We start from the raw sequence: 16,734 nt of genomic DNA on the forward strand, positions 1-16,734 counted from the left end.
ATTTATTTTTTCCATGTAATTATAAAGAATTACATGATAATATTTATAAAGAATTAGATGGTAATTTTTCTTTCAACTTTAAAAAAATAAATTTATTTTAATTTTAATTGAGTTGATTTTAAATGAAATTAGTTAGTTTTAAGTTTTAATTGATATACGCCTCAAAGTTTAGGGGTAAAAAATATATTTTGATTCGAGTTTGAGTCTATTTGATTCAATAATATTTCCATAAGAATGTTACATATTTTATCATTTTCTTCTAACAACTTTCGTTATACAACAACCATAAAGGGAATTTGGAAGTTGGAAGTCAACTCCCGAAATCATAAGATACAATCATAAAATTAACTAAATAAACCAGAGCTATGCAAGGGAGTAGTAAGACCAACAGCTTCCGATAGTTCAAACAAGCTAAACAGGAACATTCTTATGCTCTACTGCCTATTAGAGGATCTAGATAAATTGTTTTCTTGTCTTATTATTCTTCCCTTTATTTAAACTCAAGGTACAAACATTATCCCATTCTCCTTAATGGTATCAATAACAATGCCAAGCTTACCGTCAATTCTTTCATCCTTCCTAGGCTCGTACGACATTGCATAGACATCTGCTTCCTTTGATCTCTCGGCAATAAGCTTCCCTATTACTCTGCATGCATTGTGATCTGTAAGTGATGGTAGACTGTTCCTAAGATCCTTTGCATTTGTTGTCGCAACCGATATCACTTTGCTTGTTCCTCTATGCATTACCTTTGCATGAACAAATTTCTTCGAAAAGAAAACGTCGAGTAAAAATGGCTTCATATACATATCTGTCCTTTGTTTCCATGATTTCTTGTTCGGTCGTTTTGCAGCCTCCTCGCGTGACCTTCTTGTCCAAGCTGATTGTATAAATAAGACCTACAAGTGTAAACTTGCTGATTCATTATCAAAAGAAATTCAAATCGTAACAGTAACCTGGATCTGTTAAAAGAGTGAATACATTGCATTTATCAACTAAATGCAGCTTTAAGCGGGCCTTGCTCTAATGTAGGCCTCACAGTATACAGCGTCAAGCCGATTGCAGCAATGAAAAATATATACATTGGCTTCCTACTCTAAAATAACGCAAAAATGCACGGGATAATAAGAACACCTGCAATTAAAAGTTTATAAAAACTTGGACGGAAAACTACGCTATGTTTCAGATTATCTTCCAATCAACACCCCCTTTATTAGGCATGCATGTATCTATGTGTTTGACAAATTGGTACGTCAATAAGTGTTGAAGATCCCACATTGGAAAGATGGGTGATCTCACCATCTTTAAACGATACATGAGTTACTCATCTCATTGTCAAATCAGTTTTGAGATGGAACCCATGTTTATCTAATGTGGGGTCCAAGTCTATGGAGCCCAAACGAGTATTTGGTTAAAAAAAAAAAAAAAACTGACCAAAAAACCAACCACTTCCCCCTGCATTGAAATTTTCAGAGAGGCGAAAATCAAAAGGTTGAAGATCGGCACAAGTCCTAATTAACCATGTAGCTAGTGAGTCTCATAATCACAGGCCACAGCACGAGTTTTAGACCTGAATCCAAGCTTGCCTGCTAGCAACAAGCTTTTGAAACAATAAAATAGAAGGTCGAAAACGAAGAATTATAAAGATGCGGAACTGGAATATGGCTCAACAATAGTAATAAAGTCATATGACCTGGAACGAAGCAGAAAATAGTTGAGAACTCTGTATACCATGTAACAGTCATTTCTGTGTTGTCCAGCCATAATAACAGCACGACTATTCTCCTAAAAATGACTGCAGGCAGTAAATTCTCAAAACCATATCCTGAAGAAGACTCTACTTTACTATGCAGCAGTTTTAGGCAAGTTGAGATATGGTCGAGTTCGTACTGACTATTGGCTCGAATACACAACAAGCAGCAAACCCACAACATATTAAACTTCCTTGCAAATAATTCTCCCTATCGAGAAATTCGTGGATGTTGCGCAAGAGGTCCGCAATCGATAATGCATAAACTTCAAAATGAAGGTAAGATATCCTCCGGAACAGACAAGGAATCGAATAGGACGGCAGTAAAGAAATTATACCTTGTCATGCGCGGGATTCGAAGAGACGACAGGAGAGCCTCTGGATATGGTAACATGCGGAAATGAAGATGCCCACGAGAGAGACGAGGATTTCTGTGATAGAATGGCGGGAGATGACGGGCATTGGAAGGAGATAACTGAAGGCACAGAAGAAGAAGAAGAAGACTGCAGTGAAGAAGATATTGCGGTGAAGGCCATCGTTCAGATGCACTTCATTCGTCCAGGCTCGACTTTTTGGTGGAAGTATGTATTAGTTGTGTGACAAAAAGAACGGAGCAATTTAGAACGCCAAAACGCTGCAGCGGTAAAAGTGCGCGCTTACTCTAATTAATCCACTTATTTGTGGATTAGAATAAACAACATAGACTCAATTAAAATTATTAAATATGTACCCAAAAAAGATTTAAAATTCATAGATCCTTCCATTGATGGTACTATTGATGAATTTAAATTATAAGTTAAACATCCATATTTAGTATTAAAGTCTAGTAACAAAACTGAAGATCTTATTTCAATAATTTTTGTACATTGTTTTTTTACATACGTCTCCCCATCCAACAAATAAATCATAACTTAAGCATATTTAAGTACTTGAAGAAGAGATGCACATAAAAAATGGTCATATCCCAAGATCAAAAGATGGAGAAGTGTGGAGATCCAAATTCTTGTGCGGCTGGGTAACCATCATCTGAGGCAGCTCAACTTTCTTTTCAAGGAGCAATTTAGCCTGGGCCTCGACTGCATCAAGATCAAGACCTTCATAAAATTCATCATCCACATCACTTATTGATTCTCTTCCTGCCACCACCAACTCAAATTGTCTATCCAAATTAAGTTTAGGAACCGATTCCGATGCACAAAATGTCAAATTTCTATTCCTGCTTTCCACTTCTGTCGCGCTTGGGCAGCCACCAGTTGTAGAAATTACAACTTCTGGGCTACGCTTCATTTTGACATGTTCTGAATGCATTGTATGAGACTGATTGACATTTCCTGTTAGAGTTGTCTGAAAAACATTCAATGTCTTGTCAGGAGAAGTTTCACTTTCAGTTACTCTGGTCGCGTGGGGTGAAGTCAGCCTCCCGAATGGTGATTGACTTAGCAACGAACGTCTGTTATATAAGATCACAATTTTAGTATAGTATTCATAAAAATAACTCTACTTTGTAAACACACTTCCCCATTCTTCTATCCTTCTCTTGCAACACGTTATCACCATTTCTTACCAGAATGATAAAAACAAAACATTTAAACGGTCGCTAAGGTTTCTTAGACTAAGGGCCTTATGGTAAAATCTGCCACATTGTCGTATAATGAGAGAACGTCACATACCCATAAAAATTAAATAACAGAGAAAGATGGAGTTTATAGAAACCTGTAAATTGCCATCATATCATGTCCACCTGTTTCATCTTGAGTACTCGTGGCACTAGCACTAACCCTATCATCTATGAAACTATCGAACGAGCTCTTAATCATATCATCTTCTTCATCCCCAGATATGGTAGCATCAGAGGAAACCCTAGATGCAAACAAGAAATGAGGCACAAAAATATTCACAACTGTATCAGTGCCTCCTTTTAACTTGAGCACTCAGTTAAACTATCGTATCTCTACCAACAGTATAAATTAAATTTAACATTGAACTCCTTTACCAGTTTACTCCCTTTAACAAGTTAATTTATGGACTTACTCAGCTTCCTCCTCGATATATGCTCTAACATTGTCCTCAAATCTCCTTTCACCTAAATGCAGCAATTGATATTGACAAGTAGCAACTTGGTCAGATTTACTTTGTTTGAAAGTATGCTCTATTAGATCCTCACTAATATTTAGCACTGACAACGAAATTCCAAAAATTGAACTATGAGAGAAAAAAATACCATCCCGTTTCTTTTTTTTTATGTGTCTGGAGCTAGAAAAAGTTCCGACCATATTTGCCAGTGGAGAAACTGAAGTTTTCTCCGCGCTTTCGGTGTTCTCATTTTTCTCCACGTCTCCAACCTTTCGCAGTCTTTTGAATTTGCGGGGCTTCTGTACACTGCTGGACTTTTCTCCAGAAACTAAATTCCAATCTTCATTATCACAACTGCTTGCAATAATGGCAAAGGGAGTTTGTGTTTCTTCAGCCACAGGAGAAGTAAAGCCATGTGATTTTACACCCACGCTATCATTATCCTCGAGTACAGAAGGTCGATCTTCACCACTAGCGAGAAAAACGTCATTTCCAGCATGGGAGCCCTCATTGCAATTAATTCTTTTGTTTATCCCAGGACTTGAGGATTTTAAAAGCTGTTCACCATCCACTTGGACAGGCAAGATAAACTGTGATATTGCGGATTCATATATCCTTTGTCTAGAGTATCCTGAAAATAAAACCCCCATTAGCATGAATTCTTATCTTCACTAAACAAATGAAAGGACATTTGAACATTCCCTCTTTATCAATAGAATATAAAGTAATATTTTCGAAAAATCATGTACCACACTCATCAATTGGTGAGTCTGGAACAAAACCACTTTCGATTAGATTAGTGAGACGGGGACTAAGCTGTGTCTCAATTATACTGCATTCATCAGCCGGGGGGAATTGTGGCTCAATTTCTAAAACAACAGGCTTTTCATCGGTATTATCTCCTTCATTAAAAAAAGTTCTCTTCAAGACAGTGCTTTGATGAATTTTCTCAATCTGGTTCACTGCTTTGTCTTCCAAGACGGTTGCATCATCAGTTTCAGGGCTTGGCAGAACCTCATTCTGTAAGAATTTAGTTTGAGAAGTTGTGGGTTCATCGACAGCTTCAGTCCGCACGATCAAGTCCTGAGCAGTTCTTACACGCCAAGAACCTAGCTCAGGAGAACTCAACAATATTTTACTGCATGCATCAACAGAATTGGAATGCAATATTTCTTTTGAAGAGAACACGGGGAAACGTGATATTTGGTCCTCTCCCATAGCATCAACAGATACAAAACCTGAGCCAATGTTCGAAGGATGCTTCAGAGAACAGTAAACAGAACTACAATTATTTTCTGTAGGATTTGGAGGTGCTGAGACTTCAGGATAAACTATTGGCCCTTCTAATTCAGTTTTTGGTGCGCTGACTTCATTAATTGAACCTATAAAATAATCACAACTTTCATTTTAAACAAATAAATTATCATGAGCTTAGTATTAATAGAAACACCCCACCATAATGAGTTCAGTAAACCAATAGAGAGACAAACTCAATTACAAAAAGGCAAACTCAATTCGTCATGAGATTTGTTACACTATAATTACAAAAAGGCAAACTCAATTTAAACCAATAGAGAGACAAGTAAATGATAAATGTGAGAAAAGATTGCAAGTCTCGTTCCTTTTCGTTGAAGATGCTAGAGTTACGCTTTAGCGAAATAGACCACAAAAAAGCCCGAATAAAATTAAGCCAAAGGTTCTTAAACAAACTTTGAAAATATTATAAATACATGATTTAGCTAGTATCAATTGAACATTTACCTCTTTTGCCGCCATAACATTTTCCAATCTGACTTGCTTCAAATAGTTCTCTAATGCATGGTTTCTCCTGAATCCATCCATGTTATATGATAAGCCAATTACTAGAAAGTAATTTCTTTTAAGGAGAAAAAAAAAATGTAGAAGCGAACTTGAAAACAAACCTGAACAGAGAAAGCTTCAGAATCCCTAGAAAAATACAGTCCTTGCAAGTGTTGCATTGTGTCAATTAGAATCATTGTTCTACTTGAATGCCTTACTCCATGGGTTCTCGAGGGAAATGTCTGGAAGTGAGGAAAGGCAATAATGGACGGCTTCCATGCGTCTTCACAAGGATGGAAATACTTGAGAAGTAACTCAGTCTCTGTATTAGTTAGCTTGTTCTTAAATGATGTTATCTGAACAGCATGTTCATCTTTCACTTTCTTTCCAGGACGAACAAATTGTTTGATTGACAGCTTAACAAACTGGACTTCTGGTTTGATAGTATGGGGAATCTAAATAATAGAAAAGAATGGATATCATAAGAAAGCAATACTATGTTGAGAAAGACTTCTGTCAAATGATCTAACCATTCTAGGACTAGCATGAAAGTTGAAGCTATTTATTCCCCCATTTTGCATGTGTTTCTTTATAGACTTGCTGGTCGTTTGCTTTCTCATGTAGCCCTTCAATTCTGAACCTTCACATGCTAAAACTAGTAATAGTAGTCAAGGAAATTATATACTTAGCATAAAAAGAGAAAACAAGGGGGATGAAGTTCCAAGCTTTGGGGCATGAATGCTTTAGTTATGCGACCATGTCAAATAGGGACCAGATAACCAAGCACGTATTGGACATTTGAAGGGTTCAATCACCTCCCCAGAAAATATTTGACATAAAAATAATTCTAGGAGAAAATATTGAATATGAAAAACACCAAACTTGTATCTCCTAAAATTGAAGAATATGGTTTTGAGATGCGTGAAATCCCTCCACAAATTTCAAAAGGTTCTGTATAAAGGTTTATCAGGTAGTTTACTTCCCCCTCTTCATGAGCTTCGGTTGCAGTTTATCTTCGTAGATTTGGGGCCCTTGTTCTCTAGTGATTGGTTGTCATAGTTCTTGGCTTTGGTCTGTTTGTATCCTTTGAACAATTTCATTCTTATTATATCAAATGAGAAGTTTCTTGTTCAAAGAAAAAAAAAGAAGCTTCACTAAATGAGCTTAAATATTATAGAATAAAATAAACTTATTCAGGGAAAATTATTAAAAGGTGTGTGTTTTCAAATTATTAAAAGTCTATATTTTAATAATTGCATCCTTGTATTATCCGTCTTAATAAATAACAAAAATGGCATACCATCACATCTATGTCTGTATTTCTTGAGTTAAGTTTCTTCAAGAGAAAAAATTACTAAACTGACAAAAAAACTACGTTAGATATAACAATTCGGAACTCGAAGAATGAGATTCATAGATAATTGAATATTAAAGGATATCCACTCGTCCATCATGTTTCCTTCCAGTTCGACCCATCCGCTGAATCATTCTTATTGGTGAAATGTTTGCATCAAAACAGATGACAAGATCAACTTCCATTATATCCAAGCCTTCTTCGCCAATGCATGTGGCAACAATGACATTGTACCCGCCAGCACGAAATTTCTGTGCAAAAAATATACTAATTCAGTGTCATTAACTAATAGGGGTAGTTACCCGTAAACCCTGATTGCCTACCTCCAAAACAGCCTGTTGAACCTTTTGTGATTGACCTTTGAGAGATTTTCCTACAATACAAATAGAAGATGTCCAAGCTCTAATAAATTGCAAAAAGAACATAACTGGAACAATTTAGATATATTTAAACCCAATTCGAATTGATAAGCTTTTTCTATTGACTTTTCAACTAGAGGACTATCCAGATGAAAATAATAGTCCTAAGAACATTCTCTACAATTTAATCATTTCTCATGCGCTTACATGCAAAAAGATGGACATATCCGATATTAACCCTTCTATGAAAAAAGAAAAAGAAAGAAAAAAAATCCATCGTAACCCACTATGAAATGCAAAAACATTGAGATAAAGCGAAGAAGATATCAGTTGTCATATAATAAGTAAAAGGTCAAATTACAAGCACGATAGTTCAACTTTCAAGTCTGTCGAATAGGAGGTTCCAGAATTTAAAAAGTGATCATAAGCCTCTATAAGCTTTCAATGTTGTCTAAAAGGTCCATAAACTATTAAATACAACTTTGAAAGTTCAAGGGCTAAACTAATAATTTAACTTAAAAAATAACAAAAAGTGAAGAAAATGAAATTGCAAACCTGAGCTTTGGCCAATAAACTCAGTAGCTCTGACTATGTCTTCAATTTTGGCTAGTGCACCCATAATGTCCCTAGTATTATTATCACATTGAGGCAAGTTAAGGATGAATAATTGATTGGAATGTGTGCACTTTTAAATCATCACTACGAAATTGAACTTGGAAAAAATATTTCACCTTACACTTCCCCTGAAATTTGAGAATATAATCACCCTTGAATCTTTTGGATCCTTAGTTTCTGAAACATATTTACTTTGTCAACTAACATGTCAAAGCTTTAAGTTACATCTCAGCCATTGGCAACAAACTCATCAGGAAAATCGGTTTCATACTAAAAAGTGACATGCTATTCAGTAGTCTACAGATTTATAGAAAATTGAATACTTAAGATATGTGACACAGGTTATATTGAACCCACAAACACTTTAAACCCTTGTGCTTAGCTTTGAGTTAGCTACAACAATCATTTTTCTTTACATAAATGGTTAGAAATTTCACTGCCTATCTAAAATTAAAAGCAAGTTTTTACCAACTCCAGTTTCTCAAACCCAATTTCAACGATATTGAGTATGTTCCGGACACATTAGATTCTAAAGAAAGGACCACCAGCTAACTCTATTATTTGAGAAACTAGAGGCTTAAAGGACGTTTAATACCCAAGATATGTGACTAAGGATACTTGGAACCACGACCAGTTAATTGAATCTAAAGGTCTTTACTACAATGCTTAGCCCATGAGGTTAGTTTTGAGTCAGCTACTACAATCATCCGTTTGTCCCCCTGGAAAAGAATTGAAATTTCACTGCTGAGATTTTTAAAATCCAGTCCAAATTCAAAAGAAAGCCTCTTACCAACCCAATCCCTCCAACCAAACTTACACTACATTGAAGAAATGCACATACACTACAAAAACTGAATAAGAATAGATACCAAATCAAGAACTTTTAATTCCAACGATCTATTCTCAGTAAGTATGTGGGTTTTTAAGTCAATGACCATTCGCTGTATACCAAGAGGCAAATAATTAAGAGTGCAGGAGACAAAAAGAGAAAAAAGAATAGAGAAGAGAAAATGTGCAAACAAGATGGAACCCTAGATATGGACAAAATGACTTCTAGAAGAAGAAAAAACAAGTGCACATCAACGGATTGTACATTTTTCTCCGACCAGTAATATTCAAACAATACCATAATATCATGCTCTCAAGACTATGGAGTATTCAAATACTTGAAATATAGAGATAGTAATGAATAAACTTCAGAAAATAAACTTGAACTATCTCAGGCATCAATACTGTAACAGAAACTGTGGTATAATATAAAGATGGCACGTCATGACTACTATTGGCACCTACTAAAATGGTCGACCAATACTTCCATCATTTTGGACAATTTGGGACTTGGTGCACCATGGATCAAGCTCTTCTCCATGATGAGTCTCACTTTGCAGATATGATCGTTTTTGCTCATAAATCTTGCAAAAGACCTGCAATAAGTACGGATCCATGAATGTGATAGCTAAAACTTCAAGTAAACAAAAACTTAAATTTGGGGAAGAAGAATAATATTATTGTATTTCTTCTTATATAGAAGAAAGACCCTCAACCAATAAGAAAAGAAATATTACAAATATAACTAAGGAATATATACATAATACACAATCAATATTACAAAAGATATAAAAGGAAATCCAACACTCCCCTCAAGCGGGTTTGTAAGTATCATCCACAGCCAGCTTGTTGATAAGTTTATCAAATTGTCTTTTTGGAAGACCTTTAGTTGACATATAGGTCGTTTGTTTTGTCATCAAAAGATAAGATATGTATATTACACCTGCCTCAATGTTATCTTATATGAAATGCTTGTCAACTTTAATATGTTTTGTCCTATCGTGTAGGATTGGATTATGAATTAGGGTAATAACAGTCATGTAATCACAATAGACCCGCGTAGGTATTTTTTTAGACAATTTCAATTCTTCAAGTATCCTATTAATCCATATCACTTGACAAATTTCATGTACTAAGATTCTAAATTATGCTTTAACTCTATTTTTGACAACTACATTATGTTTTTTTCTACGACATGTAACTAAATTTCCTCCAACAAATGAAAAATAACTAAAAGTAGATCTTCTATCAGTAGTGCTTACAGCCTAATCTACATCAGCAATACTTCAATTTGAAGATTGACATGTTCCTACCTTTACCTAGAGTTCCTTTCCAATATCTCAAGATTTATATACTGCTTCGAAATGAATGGATACAAGTGAATGCATGAATTGACTCACCATACTTACTCCAATTGCTATATTTGGACGATACTCCAATTGCTATATTTGGACGAGTGTGAGATCAATCGATTAGTCTACCCACAAGTCTGGTATTTTTCTTTGTCCTTTACTTGTTCAGCTTCTACAGCTTGTAATTTCTTATTCAGTTCAATAATATGCTGTACAACAGTCAAGTAAACCTGTCTCTTGAAGATAGCCAATAATATACTTCCTTTATTTAACAAAAGAATCGTTTTTAGATTTTGCAAACTCCATCCCTAAAAAGTATTTCAAGGCTCGCAAGCCTTGAAACTTATCAAGATCAAAGCTTTTCATTGGTGTTCTTTATCTCAGGGGCTTTTCATTGGTGTTCTTTATCTCAGGGTTTTAAGGTTAATCATTCTCTGATATTTGTACAAACTGAAGGGCTTTTCTTTGTAGGATGTTTACTATTTTCTTTTCTTTCATTTTTTAACAAGAAAAATAACTTCTCATTGATGGAATGAAAAGAGATTAATGACCAACAAATACAAACTCCACAAGGGAGTGAAATCGAAAACAGTAAATGAAAGTAATAAATAAAGAGCACTGCAGCGGAAAGAAAAAGGCATTCCTACTAAGACTTGGAGAGAAAACACCATCAAAATCCTTGAGACAAGTTGAAGCAAAGCGATCTATCCGAGGGAGGAGCTTCATATGGAAGAACCTTTGATTTCATTCTAAAGGTAACTCTGGAAAGCTGAATATCTTGTAAAATAAAAGAACCAAACTACTTGGATGGAGAACCCTTCGAAGAAAACTTTAAGACTTGCACATTCAATGAGCCAAAGCCAAGGAAGATGGTTGATGTCAAATATTTTGAAGATCCTCTCCAACCAAAAAAGATGTATTATTTATTGTTTTCAGAACACTCCATGGAATTGAAGAATTTAACCAAATACCATACAAAAAAAATCTCAACAAATTGACTAGAAAGCTTTGAAATCCACCAAACATTTGTCAGCCAAAGATAAATCTTCAATTGAAATCTAGCAACCTTTTTTTTGGCTTTCTTGTCAACGCTTTGTGTCTTCGCACTTCTGTCCTCTTTTCAACTTCTCAACCATTAATGAAAAGTTTTATTTCTAGTTATAAAAAAATGAAAGAAAAAAAATTATCTGCTTCTGGGGAAAAAGACAAATTACTAGTTGAGTCTTAGTAGCTAATAGGGTAATTAATCATTGATGTATGGAATGGTACTCCTTAAACAATATCTTATATGGTTTTCATTTTTTCATTTTTTTCATTTTTTTTTTTTTTTTTTTTTTTTTTTTTTTTTTTTTTTTTTTTTTTTACTATCTCATTGATCATAATTCACAAGCTTTAAGATGTGTATGAACCTGAACTTCACCCCATTCAACTTATTAGATACAGACTATTTAACTCAAGAATGGACAGAATATTATTACTCAAGAAACTTTCCGAAGGTTCATACTTACATACCAAGTTATATGTTATAGTTTGTGTACTAAGGAATAATTATGTAAATACTTGATAAGGAACTTGTCCCATTCTATTCGTTTGAGGCACATATGTCCATCAATACATATAACTCTAATGAGCAAAATAAATGAATAATATAAAACACTTTTCTCTTAAACCTCTCACATTCTGTTACATCACAATCAATAGGTTTTAAAAAAGAAAACAATAAGTTAAAACTTAGAAATTTGTTTCTATTTGGTTTCTAAACTTTCAAAACTACGAATTTAGTCCCCAAACTTGCAAAAAAAAAAATTAAAATTTACTAATCTACTATTTCTAAAATTGAAAATTTAAGATTACGTTACACATCTCTCTAATAAAACAATTAAATTTTAAAATTTTTGAATTTGTAAGGAGACTATTAGACATTTTTGAAAGTTCAGGGACTAAACAAACACAAACACAACCCCAAAGTCTAAGAACTAAACTTGTAATTTATCCAAAATAATAATAATATTTAACAAAAGAAACACTCCAGTTAGTTAATCAGATTGATTTTTAAAAAAATAGGAAAGATAATATGTAAGTTGATTATTAACAAGAAGCCCTATAAAATCAGTTACCATCTATCATTCTTAATAACATGATCGTGCAAAGAGGTGCATAAAAAAAACTGTACCACGTGTTTCCAGTAAAAAAAAACTCAACAGAAGCAATCTAAAATGAAAATACCCTCGCTGCAGCTTCTCTTCTAGCATCTCTGAGGCTGGCCTTATTCCATGGCTTGAAAGTAACTTACGTATATGGTATAGTGTAATGAGTACTCCAAAGTAACCCTCCACATCTTGATACTTAATGTGTGGATGGACTGATGGGGGTGCTTGACGAAATTTATCCCTCGAGTTCAGTAAATCACATGGGCTCAACTGGAACAAAAGGAGAACAGAAAAAAAATAGTTGTTGGAAATAAGAATAACCGATGGTTATAATAATTACAAAATTTAAAACAAAATAAAATAAAATAAAATAAACCAAAATTTGTGGTCTTAAAGAATAAATAAAATAGCTACAAATAGATGCTCCTAGGGTTGCTTTTTAAAACATTAGTAGAAGGATTGTTTAAGAGTTTCACTTTTCTATCAATCGATTGTCAAACTAATCTCTCTATTTTTTTAAAACGAGAATAAAAAAAATTCTAGGAAGCATATGAGCATTAAAGACTAGAAAAAGGATGGAATCTCTCTCTCAATCTCTTTTTCCCCAGTTATTATCCATTTCACTATGTTAATATTATCTTAAAGATAGTATGTTGAATTGGTTCCTTGAATACTCTTATGCGCATCAAAAGATTTGTACCACACCGTTCTATAATCTCTATCCTGAAGAACTCCCATTGAACAAAGTTTAGCCACAAATGGACGTATAGCTTCCAAGAGCTTATTATTTATCTCAAAAGCATCTTCTCCCATTGCAACCTACAAGTTTACAGATACAATATCAAATCTATAATAAATGAACATCACTCACTTAAAGACATAATTTTTTGCATACTTGAATCAATTCTATTTTCCTGTCATGAACATATGGACTGACATCATGATCACTTTCATCACGATATTGAAGGTTTGAAATGTGTAAGTTGTCAATGATTTGCTGAATACCCTGCTTCTTTGCTGAGTACATGTAACTGGAGATTTAGAGTATATACATAACAATCTGAAAAAGAATTCAGTAGAAACTTACATCCTGGTGTGGCAGTTAAGGCTAGTATTCTTAGTGGCACAGGTACCATCATTAACTGCACATTTAAGATCATACAGGTAACTGCATAAAAAACTTGCAAGTTCAAGTAATATACTCGAAGTGAAAGATTCAACAGAAATGGAAAATCAGTACAGACTGAACAACAGACCTCACGAATTGCAACACAATAAGAGTAATTTCCAAGTGCTCGATGGGCCTCATCAATCACTAGGCAAACCAAGTATTTCACCAAACATGTGCCTGCCAAATTTTGATTTCATAATTTAAATAATGAAAAGTACATAATCAGCATACTGATTGCATGTTCTATTTTCTGTCATACATCATACAAAATGAGCTGGAAAGAAACTTTATAATGTTTTTTTTTTAAAAAAAAAATGAATGGATGATAACTAATGTGAAATTTTATATTAGTATAAGAGTTAGCACCCCTACATGATAACAAAAATCAATTCAATGAAGATATAGAACTCTGGTAAATAATGGATATAATTTCAAGAAAATGATCATTAAAGGTTTGCAATCAGCATAAGTTTCGTTTTTCATTCAAAAATCAGAGTATAAACTACAATATTTTAGCCTGGAACATCTCAATAGTACATTCTGTTACGTCTTTGACTAAGGATAAACAAATAAAACCAGGCATGAAACAGTGTCCTACATAAGTTTCCCCTCACAGTGAGAGTAAGAGTAATGATGCAAAATTGCAATTCGCAAGTCCGACCAGTCACCACTCACAATACAAGAGGGCTAAGGATTACAAGAATCACCAGATTGAATATCCTTCTCCAGCACTTGTGGTGTAACAAAGAAAACTCTTTTACTTTTCCAAAAACATGCTCTTTTTGTAGGATTTATCAGACCTGTCATGTCAATGGTCCATTCCTGCAATAAGTTTGATTAGACAGTCTTTGAATATATGTTAATCGTTCAAATTAACAGAATAAGATATCTAGAGAAAGACCACTGATCCATCAAACCATTTTGTTGAACAACGAGTTTACCGCCGTACTTGTGGTATTCCCACAATATTATGGCATGCTTCTATCTGTTGCAAGACCAGTGGTCGAGAAGGAGCAGTAAATACTATTTTTCCTGCAAGCAATAACTAGGAAAATATGTCAATGTCTTTTAATTCACAGATGTATCAGATAAATTCCAAAAAGCATCTTCATGCTAACAAAGGATTTATAATTTCAACCACATGCATTATATTCCATATCATTGTGCTCCATAGTTCGCTTAGGTCTGATTGAGGTTGGGCCAGCGTGAACAGAATATTTTCCTTTCCTTTTCTTCTATATCTCTCTTTCCTTTTCGTGTGTGTTAGAGAGGGGTTGGGAGGCATTAATGAAAAGACAAAATGTCTCAAGAATATGTATAAAGTTTTTTTTAGTTCAACAAATGTGGGATGAGGGAATTTGAGCCTCTTGACTTTACCTTTCAGTCCATTGAAGAGAGGAGATAAAAGGATATAAACTATATCAATTTAAATCCTAGATCCTTTATAAGTGATCAACTTTTACCATTTTTTAGCATTTATAACTATTTTCATTTTATTCCATTTAAATTCAACTCAAAATCCTGGTTATGGTGCTTGGCTTTGTTGTATCAAGCGGCTTGGTTTTTTGATACATTTGTTTTGTGGAGGCACCAATCCAGACTTTTCCTCTTTCCTTTTGGTTGGTTTTGTAGGCAGCTTACTTTTGTCCTAGTATTTTTCTTTGTGGTTGGTTGGTTGGTTAGTTGTTTTGTAGCCTATTTGGTTTTTTTTTTTTTTTGTGTGTGTGTGTGTGTGTGTGTGTGTAAATGGTTCTTGTAATCTTTTCTTTTTTGGTTCCTTTTTCTAGTTGTTGTGGGTTCTTTTCAGCATTTTTCTATTGCTCCTTCAAGGAAGTTGTATCCATGAACTTTTTCTCCCCTTTCATATATGAATGAAGAGTTTGTTTCTTATTTTCTTAACAAAATTAACTCAAAATCAACTAAATTAAATTATTCTTCACTCAAAACCCTACCAAAGTAAAAAAGAAAAATTTTCACTTAATTCTTCCTAAAAAAGTAGTGAAAATCGAGGAAGACAAAAAGAAGAAAAACCACTCATATAATGAAAAGTCACCTACTATTCATTTGATTCATGCATTTCTTTCTAATATAATGTAAATCTCTACATTTACATTAATGCATTGCAGTTTAAAACGATTTTAAAGAAGTCTTATACATGTGTAAATTAATGTATTGACAGTTTAAAATGGAATCTTAAAGAAGAGTCTAAATTGATTCACTTATTAAAGTCAATTATTAATTTAAAATTTTAAGTTCATGGGTATAAATTGAATTTTTTTTTTTTCCCTTTATTATTGATGTTATTATCAAAAGAATTGAGGTGTCAAACACACCTAAATGAAGTTGTCAAAAGACTTTCCCATTATTTTTATCATTATGATTAGGCAAAATATCAATTTATACACTTTTAAACTTCGCAAATTGAATTAATTAAAAACTTAAACTAACAATTATATCAACCAAAATCCTAAACTTGCATGAGTGAATCAATTTTAACCCTTTGTTACTTTTCCATTTGAAAACGTTTAATTCATAATAAACGCATGCTTGATTCCAACACCACATGCTTGATTCTAACAAATTGAATTAACTAAAAACTTAAACTAACAATCATATCAAATTCATAATTCTCACAAGTTTAAATTGATCCACTTGTGAATGTTTAGAGTTCTCATTGGTACAATTATTAATTTTGAGTTTTAATTGATCCAACATACAAAGTTTGGGAGCATAAATTGTTTTTCCCTTATAGTTATATAAACAAAAGTCACAAAAATTACACGTTTTCTATGTTATTTTATATTAAGATCTTGGGAGTTACTATTTTCACAATAGTCCTAGAGTTACATCAATGGTTAATGCATCTTATTTTTCGAATTACTGGGAAGAAATAAAGAAGGGAACGACAGACCCTCCTTTTGCTTAGAGCTTTGAGACACTCTTATTTAATAGTTTCGAGGATGGTTTGTTAGTTTTCTAAGAGCACTACTTTAGTGGAAAAAGGAAACTTCGCAAGAAGAAGAAACTACAAATTTTGATTCTTCCAACCAATTGTGGGACTAACAAATATTTAAAGAAACCTTAGGGATCGAACCTACATGTTATTGAAACTATGATCAAGTTAGCCACTGGACATTACAATTGAGATGATATTGTTAGACGAACACGACTCTCCACAATGGTATGATATTGTCCACTTTGAGCATAAGCTCTCATGGCTTTGCTTTGGGCTTCCCCAAAAGGCCTCATCCCAATGGAGTTAGTATTCCTCACTTATAAACC

The 16,734-nt window shown here is 33.7% G+C and overlaps 2 protein-coding genes across 9 annotated transcripts in view; both read right to left on the reverse strand.

Annotated features, from left to right (window-relative positions):
* Window positions 1-293: 293 nt before the first annotated feature.
* Window positions 294-2,372, reverse strand: LOC111445279 (50S ribosomal protein L18-like). The gene is made up of 2 exons (XM_023083563.1): window positions 2,089-2,372; window positions 294-899 (listed from the first exon to the last, which is right to left on the reverse strand). Exons 1-2 carry the CDS (start codon window positions 2,284-2,286, stop codon window positions 501-503), a joined length of 597 nt encoding a protein of 198 aa, XP_022939331.1. The 5' UTR covers window positions 2,287-2,372; the 3' UTR covers window positions 294-500.
* Window positions 2,373-2,574: 202 nt separating this feature from the next.
* LOC111445272 (DEAD-box ATP-dependent RNA helicase FANCM) overlaps window positions 2,575-16,734 on the reverse strand; it is a 17,354-nt gene continuing 3,194 nt past the window's right edge. Inside the window, exons 4-23 of one of the 8 annotated variants that reach the window (XM_023083552.1) lie at window positions 14,402-14,484; window positions 14,160-14,274; window positions 13,538-13,629; window positions 13,369-13,423; window positions 13,177-13,298; window positions 12,987-13,100; window positions 12,358-12,551; window positions 9,245-9,375; window positions 8,068-8,128; window positions 7,892-7,962; window positions 7,301-7,350; window positions 7,063-7,228; window positions 6,154-6,281; window positions 5,746-6,078; window positions 5,585-5,651; window positions 4,573-5,205; window positions 3,972-4,454; window positions 3,782-3,833; window positions 3,464-3,610; window positions 2,575-3,200 (exon numbers count right to left, since the gene is read on the reverse strand). In XM_023083552.1, coding sequence (XP_022939320.1) covers window positions 2,708-3,200; window positions 3,464-3,610; window positions 3,782-3,833; window positions 3,972-4,454; window positions 4,573-5,205; window positions 5,585-5,651; window positions 5,746-6,078; window positions 6,154-6,281; window positions 7,063-7,228; window positions 7,301-7,350; window positions 7,892-7,962; window positions 8,068-8,128; window positions 9,245-9,375; window positions 12,358-12,551; window positions 12,987-13,100; window positions 13,177-13,298; window positions 13,369-13,423; window positions 13,538-13,629; window positions 14,160-14,274; window positions 14,402-14,484 — 3,590 coding nt within the window. In that variant the 3' untranslated portion in view covers window positions 2,575-2,707. Of the gene's footprint in view, window positions 3,201-3,463; window positions 3,611-3,781; window positions 4,455-4,572; window positions 5,206-5,584; window positions 5,652-5,745; window positions 6,079-6,153; window positions 6,282-7,062; window positions 7,229-7,300; window positions 7,351-7,891; window positions 7,963-8,067; window positions 8,129-9,244; window positions 9,376-12,357; window positions 12,552-12,986; window positions 13,101-13,176; window positions 13,313-13,368; window positions 13,450-13,537; window positions 13,630-14,159; window positions 14,275-14,393; window positions 14,498-16,734 lie in introns of those variants that run through there. The other 7 variants (XM_023083553.1, XM_023083551.1, XM_023083554.1 and 4 more) reach the window with 7 other exon arrangements.

This window comes from Cucurbita moschata, unplaced genomic scaffold (assembly GCF_002738365.1).
Source record: "Cucurbita moschata cultivar Rifu unplaced genomic scaffold, Cmos_1.0 Cmo_Scf00007, whole genome shotgun sequence".
Lineage (NCBI taxonomy): Eukaryota > Viridiplantae > Streptophyta > Magnoliopsida > Cucurbitales > Cucurbitaceae > Cucurbita > Cucurbita moschata.

Coding starts and splice junctions, on each gene's coding strand:
- LOC111445279 (XM_023083563.1), bottom strand. CDS start 2,286: ATGGCCTTCACCGCAATATCTTCTTCACTGCAGTCTTCTTCTTCTTCT. Junction 900..2,088: donor CGAATCCCGCGCATGACAAG/GTATAATTTCTT, acceptor TTACACTTGTAG/GTCTTATTTATACAATCAGC.